This window comes from Telmatherina bonti, assembly GCF_933228915.1.
Source record: "Telmatherina bonti genome assembly, chromosome: 10".
NCBI classification, from domain to species: Eukaryota; Metazoa; Chordata; class Actinopteri; order Atheriniformes; family Telmatherinidae; genus Telmatherina; species Telmatherina bonti.
Genome location: NC_136628.1, coordinates 38,128,522 through 38,142,834, shown reverse-complemented (window position 1 = coordinate 38,142,834; position 14,313 = coordinate 38,128,522). Strand labels below are relative to the sequence as shown.

General features: G+C 42.8%; 1 protein-coding gene across 1 annotated transcript; it reads right to left on the bottom strand.

The window, feature by feature from the left end:
• Positions 1-444: 444 nt before the first annotated feature.
• LOC306761351 (olfactory receptor 2A25-like) lies at positions 445-13,459 on the bottom strand (the record flags this gene model as incomplete). Its single annotated transcript, XM_079247476.1, has 2 exons — positions 445-555; positions 12,539-13,459. The coding sequence occupies 2 exons, from the start codon at positions 13,457-13,459 to the stop codon at positions 445-447; spliced, it is 1,032 nt and encodes a 343-aa protein (XP_079103602.1).
• Between the last annotated feature and the right edge of the window lie 854 nt (positions 13,460-14,313).

The window sequence follows — 14,313 nt, the reverse complement described above, 5'->3', positions numbered from 1 at the left end:
AAAGTCCTTGTGAATCTTCCATCTTGTTCAGCCCAAGCTGAGAAACCAGGAGGAGAGTTCCTGCCGGTGTCTGACATTATGAAATTCATAGTCTTTTTTTGAAAACAATTAGAACCTGGTTTCAGGCTGAGAGAGAGTCTCTGTTATGGTGTTAGACATTTGAAACTTCATAAAACATGTCAAGTCTCGATGCAGCTTCTTATCTTAAAGTAAGAGCGCTGCAAAGAGGAGGGGTGAATAGGGGTGAATTCTCTCCTACTAACTCTTTAAACACACCGTCTATAATACTGCTCTATAATCCTTTATATGGTAAATATAATTTCACAAAAATGACTACTACTAAAAACCAAAGGTTTATAAAAGTTTACTACAGTTAATTGAACTATTGTATTACAAACAGCACAAAACATCTCTATGTTATCCTCTCCACTCTGCCATCCAAGGTCAACTACGAGGGGAAATTCCTCTCGCCTCCCCCCACAGCTGCATACAGGGCCTAGAGTAAAGAGAAGGAGAAGAGGGAGGGGGGTCCCGCTCTGACCACTGCTCCACAATCTACAAACATGAATTTATGAAGTTATAAAAGTTACTAAAAAGAGTTATAATAAAACTAATCAACTACTGCGTTGCAAACAGAATACAAATAGTGTTAAGGCTTGTGATAATCAGAAAAACATTTATGAATCTGCACTGAATATATGATTTCAGAATAGCTTTTCTAGGGTCAGGAGGTCAGAGGGGAAGCTCCTGACACAATCTCCTGGTCGGCCTTTCAACAGCCCTTTCTACGTTTGGTTTCTATGGCAACGGAAATTATTAGCTTTCGGGAGTTTTTTCTTTTTTTAAATTTTAGTGACGTCCCGGGGGAGGGACTCAGTGATTGGTCATCTTCTCTAGGTTGTGCACATTCATGAGAAAAAAGCCACGCCCACCTTCACTGCTGAACACTCAATCTATATCATGATTGTCTTGTGTTAAGTGTTAGTCTTTAGTGTATTGTTTGTAATATGTACTGTGTCACAATTCATTTGTTATATTATGCGTGCAATGTTCTTGTTTTTGTTGTTATTGTTATGTTTGTGATTTGTGTTCTGTTGGTCCCTGTCACAAATGAGATGTCACATAAAAACAAAAACCCCATAAAAAAGCGTAGTTTTCTCTACATTAGCATCAGTGGCGGCTACATGGCAAAGCCTGTAATTAATTAGAATAATTCTTTTAATTGAGTCCCACTTCTAATCAAAATATCCTCTGTCAGCTGGTTTGTTTAATTCCATAAAAATCAACTGCAAATAAAATGCCCAAATAAAAATATGAAATAAATTAAATCTAGCATGATCATGTGTTGAAACTTCTAAATTTAATCAGATCTTTTCATAAAACATCCCAATGCTTTTATTTTCCAGCACACTTAATTATTTTGCCGTTTGGATCTAGATGTCTGTGATCTCTTACAGCCACTGCCTGTCCGGTACAAACTGAATGTAATTTTCAAGTGACCTTGTAAATTTAATGAAGCCATTAATTTGTGACTTGAGTGATTGGCTGATGCATGAATCTGAAGTTGTAAATGACATGCAAGCATCCATGCTACACATTAGAGGATGTTAGTTGCCAGTTCTGAACGACCAGTCAAACTCTCCCCGCAACAGAACAGGAAGAGGAAACACACGCTGTAATAGATCAGTCGGCCGACGGTGGTTGATAATCAATATTTGCCAAAAATAATTGCCATGTTATTGAAAATGTATCCTTCACTGCATATCTGTCCCTACAAAGGAGGAAAATTGGCATGACAGAAATGAACAGTAAAATAAAGTTCTTTTTCACCCAAGATCAGTGACTTAGACTCCTATTGCAATGCTGGATTGAGCCAAACAGGCCTGGCGAGAGGAACTCTTTGCGGTGATTGGTCAGTCAGGTTTGAGAAGTCACCGTTCTCTCCCTGAAGTGCAGCGCTGTGAAAAAACCCAGACAGATAACCACACCCCTTCATTTGAATATAAGAACTTGAAATAAAAAGAGTGAAATAAAACTGAGACTGCAAAATGAAATGTTAACAATATACATGGTCCTACAAAATAAAAGTGCGGACTAAACAAATACATTAAAGCACACACACACACAAATTCAAATTACTTGCTAAACTACTTGTATATGTTATATGTTGACAAAATGCAAATATGCTTGCTAAATTGAGACATATGTAACTCACTCCTGGTCATAACTCTGTTTCTCATCCTTCAATCAGGTTTCTCTGCGTCCAATATCTAGCTTTAACGTGATGTCACTGCGAGATTTTGCCAGCACTTCTGGCAAGATCTCGTGGTTGGAATGAGAGATGCCAGTGTTTTCATGGGCTAGGTAGGGTACGAATATGCTATAACTGCAGCAGGTAAGTTTTGATCCACTTTTACATCAGGCACTTCATGCTTAAACTTAACATCAGAAGAATACTATCATTTTAACTGACTGATATGCCTTTCGATATTTAGATGCCTTCTCCAGAGTGTTCAGCTGGGTTTTGTCTTTAGTTTGTATGTCAAGAGGGACCTGGTAAGTGACATATGTTAACTTGAAATTACCATGCTAATGTTAGCCTCAGTTCGTGTCGGTTTGTGGTTTGCGCTGGTGCTAAACACATTAAAGGTTAACTTTCATACATTTAAATGGGAAAGCCTCATTAAATAAATTGTACAATTTGTAAAATGTAATTTGGAATTTTCTTTTGTCTTGTCCAGCATTAAAGCAGCAGAATGATGGTCTAGACCAGTGGTTCCCTACACTCTCAAAAATAGTACAAGATAAGGACATTTCTGTACCTATAGGTACATTTTAAAGAAATGTTCTTTCAAAAGTACAATACTGGTCTTTAAGAGACCAGAAGCACACCTTCAGAGTACGAAAAAGGGTTCAAAGTGACATAAAGTACAAATTTGTACCATTTCGACCATAAGGGTACCTGCAGCATTGATAAATGTAATGTTAATGGCTGTAATGTTACAAACTAGAGCAGAGTTGAGTGATGACAGTAGTACTACTTAACAGTCATTTACTACACCAGATAATGAAGGTCAGATTCTGCAAACTAAGTGTACCGCTGGTCAGTATTTTGAGTTTTTGAAGATTATTTCTAGATTAAAGATAAGATAATATTGCTAAGTTGCATGGACCAGGCCTAATCTTGTGAAAACATAAAAAAACATAACTTGATAAGGTGAGGTTGAACTTGATATGGTACAAAAATAGACCAGAACTGAAGGGTACAGAAATGTCTCTCAAAAGAGTACACCCCCAGCGACAAGCATTTGTACCTTTTTAGGTACAAGCTGGTACCTCTATTTTTGAGTGTGTAACAGTGTGCCGTGAGTCAAGTGCAGATGTGCCCTGTGATATTGTAACAATTCATTGCAGTTATTTTTATCATAATAGATAATCTATCATATCGCTGCCTAGCTAGCATTTAATTAATAATACAGGTGCAAACAACAAAAAAAATAAATAAAGAGATCTACCAATTTGGCTGATAACGTATATGCGCTGGTGGGCATTATATGACTGTGACACATTCATCCTGAAAGCAAAACAAGAGGGAAAATGGAACGCTTTCTTGTACGGAGCAAACCATCAACCACCCGTGCGCCGTCAGAGACGGGTGACAACATTTTATTTGGCATTAATAAATAATGATGACAGATATTTTACATAATACAAGTGATTACACGTGTTCTTAAGGGGCTTTTTGGCACAAAAAGTGTGCCTTGAGATTTTCACTTGTCACCTGGTGTGCCTTGAGCACAAAAGGTTTGGGAACCACCGGTCTAGATACTGTGTTCTGCTAAGCAAATTTACTTTACCAAGAGGAGCTTTATAGATATAATGATTCCCTTGATATTCTGGATTCTTGTTTTAATTTTCTATTTATTTTGTATAATTGTTTGTATTACAGAGTTTGTATAATACTACTGGACCGGACCAGAGAGGATAGAAGAGGGACAGATACGGAACTGACAAAGAAAAGAAAACATAGAAAACACCCTGTAGAGAGAGGTTGAGGGAGAGAGGGAAAGACATGTATGCATATACACTGCTAAAAAAAATAAAGGGAACACCTAAACAAGACAATGTAACTCCAAGTCAACCACACTTATGTGAAATGGAACTGTCCACTTAGGAAGCAGCACTGATTGACAATCAATTCCACATGCTGTAGTGTAAATGGAATAGACAACAGGTTGGCAAGTCACACCCAATAAAGGAGTGGTTCTGCAGGTGGAGACCACAGACCACTTCTCAGTTCCGGTGCTTTCTGGCTGATGTTTTGGTCTGAATGCCGGCGGTGCTTTCACTCTAGTGGTAGCATGAGACGGAGTCTACAACCCACACAAGTGGCTCAGGTAGTGCAGCTCATCCAGGATGGCACATCAATGCCAGCTGTGGCAAGAAGGTTTGCTGTGACAGCGTAGTGTCGAGAGCATGGAGGCGCTACCAGGAGACAGGCCAGTACATCAGGAGACGTGGAGGAGGCCGTGGGAGGACAACAACCCAGCAGCAGGACCGCTACCTCCTTCTTTGTGCAAGGAGGAACAGGAGGAGCACTGCCAGAGCCCTGCAGAATGAGCTCCAGCAGGCCACAAATGTGCATGTGTCTGCTCCAACAGTCAGAAACAGACTCCATGAGGGTGGTATGAGGGCCTGACGTCCACAGGTGGGGGTTGTACTTCCAGCCCAACACCGTGCAGGACGTTTGGCATTTGCCAGAGAACACCAAGATTGGCAAATTCTCCACTGGCGCCCTGAGCTCTTCACAGATGGAAGCAGGTTCACACTGAGCACATGTGATAGACGTGACAGAGTCTGGAGACGCCGTGGAGAACGTTCTGCTGCCTGCAACATCCTCCAGCAGGACCGGTTTGGCAGTGGGTCAGTAATGGTGTGGGGGGGCATTTCTTTGGAGGGCCGCACAGCCCTCCATGTGCTCGCCAGAGGTAGCCTGACTGCCATTAGGTACCGAGATGAGATCCTCAGACCCCTTGTGGGACCATATGCTGGTGCGGTTGGTCCTGGGTTCCTCCTAATGCAAGACAATGCTAGACCTCATGTGTCTGGAGTGTGTCAGCAGTTCCTGCAACACCAAGGCATTGATGTTATGGACCGGCCCGCCCGTTCCCCAGACCTGAATCCAGCTGAACACATCTGGGACATCATGTCTCGCTCCATCCACCAACGCCAAGTTGCACCACAGACTGTCCAGGAGTTGGCGGATGCTTTAGTCCAGGTCTGGGAGGAGATCCCTCAGGAGAACATCCACCGCCTCATCAGGAGCATGCCCAGGTGTTGTAGGGAGGTCATACAGGCACGTGGAGGCCACACACACTACTGAGCCTCATTCTGACTTGTTTAAAGGACATTACATCAAAGTTGGATCAGCCTGTAGTGTGTTTTTCCACTTTGATGTTGAGTAGAACTCCAAATCAGGACCTGCTCTGTCCTGGACCGTCTCCTAGACATAACGCCACAGGGACGCGCTGACGTTGCGGTAACGTATTGTGTCATTTCCTGTTTCCCTAGCGTGTGTCACTGCGGATTGCTACGAGCCGTTGGCTCCTTTAACTTCTTTCCACTCTTCTTTAACCAACCACTCACTTTCGCGCACAATATCTTCCCAAACCACTGTTCTATATATTGCCTTTATTTTGGGGATCTTTGGCTTTCTGTTTACTGACTTAAACAGCTCAAGCACTCGGTTTTAGCATGGCTGCTAGCTTTCTTCCCACACCCCGGTCCCCTGCCTTTTCTTGCTCGGTGTGTCTGATGTTTAGCTACTCCTCCGCCTCCTTTAGTGATAACGGTATGTGTATTAAGTGTAGCAGCTTGGCAGCCTTGGAGGCGAGGCTCTGTGAGTTAGAAGCCCAGCTCTGCACTCAGTTAGGGAAGCAGTTAGTCAGCAAGCCCCCATTAGCCAGTGCGGAGCTACCAGCCAGGGCAGCTAGCCCACCTAGCCGTCCCTCAGCAGTTCCCGCGCAGCCGGGAGCCGAGGCGGGCTGGACAACGGTCAGGCGGAAGCGTAGCCCCAAACCAAAACCCACTGGCCACCACCGACCTGTTCACGTTTCTAACAGATTTTCCCCGCTCGGCGACACACCCGCTGAGGCAGAAACCCTGATTATAGGTAGTTCCATAGTCAGAAACGTGGCTCTAGAGACACCGGGGACCATAGTCAAATGCATTCCTGGGGCCAGAGCGGGCCACGTCGAATCGTATTTGAAACTGCTGGCTAAGGCTAAACGTAAATACCGTAAGATTGTAATTCAGGTCGGCGGTAATGACACCCGGTTACGCCAATCGGAGGTCACTAAAATTAATGTTGCTTCGGTGTGTAACTTTGCCAAGAGCATGTCGGACTCCGTAGTTTTCTCTGGTCCCTTGCCAAATTTAATCAGCGATGACATGTTTAGCCGCATGTCATCCTTCAACCGCTGGTTGTCTAGGTGGTGTCCCGATAACAGCGTGGGTTTTATAGATAATTGGAGCGCTTTTTGGGGAAAGCCTGGTCTTATTAGGAGAGATGGCATCCATCCCACGTTGGATGGAGCCGCTCTCTTATCTAGCAATATGGACTCTTTTATTAGTCAGCTAAATTGACAACTCAGGGTTGGGACCAGGAGGCAGAATTGTAGTCCTACACACTTTTCTGCAGCTTCCCACCTGCCGCCGCCCACCCAAAACCCCATTCCGACCTTATACAACTCCCCAGCAGTAAGAATTAAACAACACAAAAACACTTCTGGGGTTAATCGTGAAAACCTCATAAAAATAAAAACAACGGATCTAATAAAATCTGAAAATAAGACAATAAAGTGTGGCCTACTGAATATCAGATCCCTCCCAAATAAGTCTTTATTAGTCAATGACTTGATAGGTGATCACCACATTGATTTATTCTGTCTTACGGAAACCTGGTTACAGCAAGAGGATTATGTTAGTATTAATGAAGCTACGCCAGCTAACTATTTAAACTTTCACATTCCTAGAACTACAGGAGGAGGTGTTGCAGCTATTTTTAAGTCAGAATTTTTAATTAATCCTAAGCACAAAACTAACTATAAATCCTTTGAATTCCTGACATTAAATTTATCTCATCCAAAATGGAATTCAGAGAAACCGCTCCTTTTAGCATTAGTGTATCGCCCACCTGGACCTTACTCCGAGTTTCTGACCGAATTCTCTGATCTCTTGTCTGAGTTAGTGGTGACTACTGATAAAGTCATTGTACTAGGTGATTTTAATATTCATGTTGACGATGAAAATGATAGTTTAAACATTTCCTTTAGCTCTATTCTAAACTCAATTGGGTTTTCACAAAATGTCAATGGTGCCACTCACTCTCATGGTCATACTCTTGATCTGGTTCTAACATATGGTATTGAGACTGATAAGCTCAAAGTATTTCCTCAAAACCCTGTCTTGTCCGATCACTTCTTATTAACCTTTGAATTCACTTTATTTAATTACTCACTGACCAAAAATAAATTCTACTATAGTAGATGTTGATCAGATAATATTACAAAATTTAAACAAGCAATTGAATAAATTTTTTCACCTCTACCATGTGTTAGCATGACTGAGAGTCCCCCTTTAAGCCTTACTCCTGCTCAGATTGATCAACATGCTGATACTATAACAGCTTCAATGCGTACAACCTTGGATAATGTTGCTCCCCTAAAGAAGAAGAAATTAGGTAAGATTATGAAGGCTCCCTGGTTTAATTCCCAGCTTCGAGCTCTAAAACAGGCATCAAGGCGTTTGGAAAACAGATGGCGTTCATCAGGACTAGAGGAGTCTCACTTAACCTGGAAAGAAAGTTTAATCGTATACAAAAAAGCCTTACGTACGGCAAGAACAGCTTATTATTCATCATTGATAGAGGAAAACAAAAACAACCCTCGGTTTCTTTTCAGCACTGTAGCTAGGCTTACTAGGAGCCGGAGCGCTGTGGAGCCATGTATTCCTTTCTCACTTAGCTATGATGATTTCATGTATTTTTTCAGGAATAAAGTTGACACTATTAGAGATCAAATTTACAATATTCTTCCTTCTACTTATAATGTTGAGCCTGTTGTGGTCTCCGAAGCATCCTTAGAACCACGATCTGACTTGTGTCTAAATAGTTTCTGTCTTGTCCAACCCTCTGAATTAACTAAAATAATAGCTTCATCTAAACCATCCACCTGTATCTTAGACCCTCTGCCAACGAGCCTCTTTAAGGACATTTTCCCTTTAATTAATACATCACTACTAAGTCTTATCAATATGTCTTTAGTGACAGGATATGTACCACAATCATTTAAAACTGCTGTAATCAAGCCTTTACTTAAAAAGCAATCTCTGGATCCAGAGGTGATAGCAAATTATAGACCTATATCTAACCTCCCGTTTATGTCCAAAATTCTGGAGAAAATAGTTTCCGCTCAGCTACATGCCCACCTGAGCAGAAATAATTTATTCGAAGAGTTTCAGTCAGGATTTAGAGCTCATCATAGCACTGAGACAGCATTGGTGAAAGTTACTAATGACCTTCTTATGGCCTCAGACAAAGGACTTGTGTCCGTACTTATCTTGCTTGATCTTAGTGCTGCATTTGATACAGTCGATCATAACATTCTGTTACAAAGACTAGAACAGGTGGTTGGAATTACAGGTACAGCATTAAGCTGGTTTAAATCATATTTATCTGATAGACTTCAGTTCGTTCATGTCCTCCTCACAAACTACAGTAAGTCATGGAGTTCCTCAAGGTTCTGTACTGGACCAATACTCTTCACGCTATATATGCTCCTTTTAGGCAAAATTATTAGACAGCATGGAATAAACTTTCATTGTTATGCAGATGATACTCAGATATACTTATCCTTTAAACCAGATGAAACAAATCAGCCCAATAGGCTACAAAATTGTCTCATAGACATAAAGACTTGGATGTCTAGAAATTTTCTCCTCTTAAACTCAGATAAGACTGAAGTAATTCTCGTTGGATCTGAAAAACTCAGAGCTAAATTTTCCGGTTTTGTAATGAACCTGGATGGCATTACTTTAGCTTCCAGTGCTACAGTGAGAAACCTTGGAGTAATATTTGACTCGGACCTGTCCTTTGGCCCACATATTAAGCAGGTTACTAAAACAGCCTTCTTTCATTTACGTAATATAGCCAAAATTAGGGACATTCTGTCTCAGAGTGATGCAGAAAAACTGGTTCACGCTTTTGTTACTTCAAGACTAGATTACTGTAACTCTCTATTACTGGGCTGTCCTAAATATGCCCTGAAAAGCCTTCAGCTGATCCAGAATTCTGCAGCCAGAGTCCTGACCAGAACCAGCAGGAGAGATCATATTTCTCCAGTTTTAGCCTCTCTTCATTGGCTGCCTCTTTTTGATAAGTCCTATAGCTAGGGATGGTTAGCATCCCTTAGTTATGCTGCTATAGGTTTAGACTGCTGAGGGACATTTCCTGATACACTGAGCTTCTTTCTTTTTCTCTTTATCTCTCTCTTTTATCCCCCCCCCCTCCTGTCTCAGCAGGTCTCCCTGGCCGGGAGTAGCAGTTCCTGTTGTCTGTTGTCTTTCTGTCCTCTTCCCCCACACAGCAGAGGCAGATGGCTGCCTGTCCTGAGCCGGGTTCTGCCGGAGGTTTCCTTCCTGTTAAAAGGGAGTTTTTTCCTTCCCACTGTCACCAGTGTGCCTGCTCAGGATGGGAGATTGAGTTGGACTCAACTCAATCTGTTGGTTTCCTTATATAGGCTATTATGAATTGGCATTCATTATGTTTTCCCCTCTGTCTGTAAAGCGTCTTGAGATGGCATTGCCGTGATTTGACGCATATAAATAAAGTTGAAGTTGAAGTTGAAGTTGAAATCCAGACCTCCATGGGTTGATACATTTGATTTTCATTGATAGTTTTTGTGTGATTTTGTTGTCAGCACATTCAGCTATGGAAAGAACAAAGTACTTAATAAAAGTATTTCATTCATTCAGATCTACAACGTGTTGCTTTAGTGTTCCCTTTATTTTTTTTGAGCAGTATATATACACATCTACACACACCTATGTATGTACACTCACACACAGACAAGCCAATCACAGATTCATGTTCTCCCTGCTGGACAAAGCCAACAACTGTAAAGAGATCCAGAAATCCCCGGGAACCAGCAGACAGAGCGCAGGCCACAGGGTCCCAAGAGCCCAAAAGCAACCCCCCACCCCCAAGGAAGAGGGCCCAGCCCACGCAAACGGAGAACCAAGACCACTAGACTGCTACCGAGTGGCAGCCAGGCCACACCAGCTGCGCTTTCCACCAGACCCCCCACATCCCCAACCACACACGTATACACATGCACACACATACTCCCACACACATACACACAGAAGAAATCAACATGTTTAGTGCCTGGTTTAAAAATCCATTTTCAGTTTAATAGGTCAGGTTTACCTTCATGACAACTGTGGAGGGAGGGGTAAAGTTTTTTCTAACTTGCCCATTTAAAAGTAATTTAATCTCAAAATTCGGCATATTTAGGTGCGTGTCCTTTTGATTTACAGGTACCCAATCTCCTGCGATGGACTGGCGAGCTGTCCAAGGTATACCCTGCCTTTTGCCCAAAGACTGCTGGGATATTCTCCAGCTTCCCCATGACCCTTCATCAGATTAAGCGGTTAGAATAATAAATGAATGAAGGTACCCAATTTCCCGCTTCAAGTGAGAAGAACGCAGAACAACCGCAGTTTTTGCCGGTTAACAACATGACTTAGCTTTAGCCAGCTTACTTCCGTTAGCTGGTTAGCTCCTGTTATCTGGGTTAGCTTTTAGCAACAGGCAGCTCGGTGTTCACTCAATGTCAATCATCCACCATGACACTCACAGCCCCCCTCTCAGCTCCACCTCTTTGCCCATATTTGTATTTTCCAGGCACACATGCCCCTGTTAAGATGGTGATGGTAGGAACCGCCCACCAAGCTTCATTTCAGGGCTTCAAAAACCTATGGGGGACGTCACAGAAACGCCGCCCATCTTTTTATATACAGTTAATGGACCCTACCCACAAACTCTCCCATACACACCCTCACATGCCCCATCAAACACCCCCCCCAATCAACCACCATTCACACACTCCTCCCTTACACACCCCATCGCACCTAGCCCTACCCCACCTCCATTTCTCTCTATACACACAAACCCACCCGTCCACCCTCATTCTTATACTACCCCCTATGTATGTCCATTAACCCCACTCTATCTCTCCCCTGTACAAACTCACGCATGCCCAATTAAATACCCTTCTACCCCACACCCACTCACATGCTCCTTCTTGATTCACACAGATGCCCCATTGCACACACTCCCATCCCACCTCCATTCACACACAGTACTCTACACTCACACCTTCTACTTTCATCTGCACTCACACTCTTCCTTATAAGCAAGCACACTCAATCATGTACACAAACACCCTGTCATACCCCTCTCCACCAACATACCCCCCTACATACACGCCCCCACCCATCCGCATCCAACCCCCAACCACACTCTCTCTCCTTCGCGACTCCAAACATTCACTCCTGTATACTCTCATCTCTCCCTCCCAACATGTCCCATGTGAGACGTCCCTGGGTGGGACAGTGGTCATGGGCCCAACCAATGCCCCCATGACCACCGCCCACCACTTCCAACGTCCCACCACCACCCCACACACAGCCTACCTAGCACCCCAGCCAAGCCAGCCAAGATCCAGATCAAGGTCTGATAGGATATTTAGAGATGTTCTGTATCTAAAGCTGTAGAATGAGCTGCCTCAGTTCTGTGATTGTCACCAAAAGCAGCCAATAGGAAGAGAAGAAAGGAAAACAAACCCAAGATGAGAATTTAATGTAAAACCCCAACTTGGCCTAACATGTCTCACTAATTCTGACTGAAAAACTTGTATAATGTAGTTTAGAGAGCGGTGATGGCTAGAATACCTCCTGGACATCTTTCTGATGAGGTACTCCGGAACGTTCCGCCAAGGGGCATCTGTGGAAGATCCAGGAAGTGATGAAGGGACTACTTTCTTGGCTCTCTCGACTTGGAACCACCCTCCCACACACACACAAACACACAGCACAAACACCACCATATGAGCTGAAATAAGTATAAGGAAAGAGTCCCGATTTAGTTTTCTGCTTCAGAACCTGACCCCAGATAATTAGCGAAAATGCATGGGTGAAGATAACCATCAATTTATACACATGCACACACAAAATGACTTTATTAGAGAGAAAAACCTTTATATTCCACCAAGAAATTGTAACTTTTGTCTTATAGCCGGTTGAGTAAATGGATAGTGTTGTAGTAGTATAGTATAGCAATGAAATAGTAATTAACTATATGAGATGGCTGACCTTGCACGCTGCTGCTTCTTTAATCAGGAACTAGAAGACATATAATGATCTTTTACAAATAATATATAGTTTAAATTTTATTTTTACATAACAACACAGACTTTACAGACTGAAATATTTTAGATAAATCATTCTGGATCTCTTTGGACTGCACACCATAAATGATAGGATTGAGGCCTCCAGGCACGATAACAAACAGAATCGCACAGAGTTTTCTGTAGTCTGAGTGCTGAGGGAAGCGATGCAGAATGATTGCAATATATCCACTCACAGACATGATCAGATACACAACCAGATGTGTGCTGCAGGTTTTTAAGGCTTTACTGTTCAGAGTCTTGTTCTTACTGGTCAGACAGGCAAATGTAATCCTGGTGTAGGTCAGAACGGTGCTGCCTATGGAAGCTATGAATAGCACAACAGTGAAAGTCAGACCGTAAACGTTGTTAATAAAAGAACTCTCACATGACAGCTTAAACAAGGAGGCATTGTCACAATATGGATTTGTAATCAGAGTTCTGCATCGGTTCAGCCGTACGGACAGACCGATCAGGATCCCCACCAAAACGAAGGGAACCCCCCAGGCAGAAACTGTCAGCTTGATCATCATTTTGTTGGTCATGATGGCAGAGTAGTGCAGAGGATGGCAGATGGCCACGTATCTGTCAAAGGCCATAATCATGAGTGCCGTGTGGGACATGGAAGCAAATAACTGAGTGGTAAAAGCCTGAACAACACATTCGTAATAAGAGATGAGGCGCTCAGAGGGAGGCAGCAGCATATCTGAAAGCAGCCGGGGTAAAATGTTACAACCACCTATAATATCGCTGACTGTCAGGTTGCAGAACAGTATGTACATGGGCTGATGGAGGTTTGAGTCGATGACAATTAGGACCAGAATGCCAACATTCATGATCATAAATACAATGTAGGAAATAAGAAACAAGAAAAACACAAGATAGACGGAATCCTGTGGGATCTTAAACCCCTCCACCTGGAGAATGAAGCTGTTGTAGGTGTAGTTCTCCATCAGCCTTAAGGAACAAAACAAGATAACTTATATATTCAGTAAGGAAATTTGAAAGTCTTCAATTCAGTGGGAGAAATAACAGATGTTGAACTAAACATACTTAATATTTCACAATGTGTAGGACACATCTTAACTGAACAAACAGTAAAACCTCCATGTACAAAGGATAAGTAAAACAACAGCAGGGAGGTGAACTCTATATGAAGAAGCAGATTTATCATCAAGGGATTGCAGAGCTTCACGTAATGCATGATGTAACATTAAGAAATAAACTGTTTGCAAGAGGCTCCTTCACCACGACAAACCGCTGCAGAGTCTGCATTACTGCAAACATCGCACCAATCCGCCTATCGATCTCACATTCCATCCTTCCCTCACTCGTGAAGCAGACCCCGAGATATTTAAACTCCTCCACTTAAGGCAGGACCTCTCTCCCAACCCAGAGAGGACAAACCACCTTATTCCAGTTGAGGACCATGGTCTCAGATTTGGATTGATTGATTCTCATCCCATCTTCTTCACATTCAGCTGCAAATCGCTCAAGCAAGAGCAGGAGATCATGACCAGATGAAACCAGCATGACCACATCATCCACAAAAAGCAGAGACCCAATCTTGAGGTCACCAAACCAGATCCCCTCAACACCTTGGCTGCACCTAGAAATTCTGTCCATAAAAGTTATGAATAGAGTCGGTGATAAAGGGCAGCCTTGGCAAACCCCAACTCTCACTAGAAATGAATCTGACTTACTGCCGGCAATGCAGAGCAAGCTCTGACACCTGTCGTACAGGGACGGCAGAGCCCATACAAAGGGGTATGATACCCCATATTACTGGAGTACTCGCCAGAGGAGT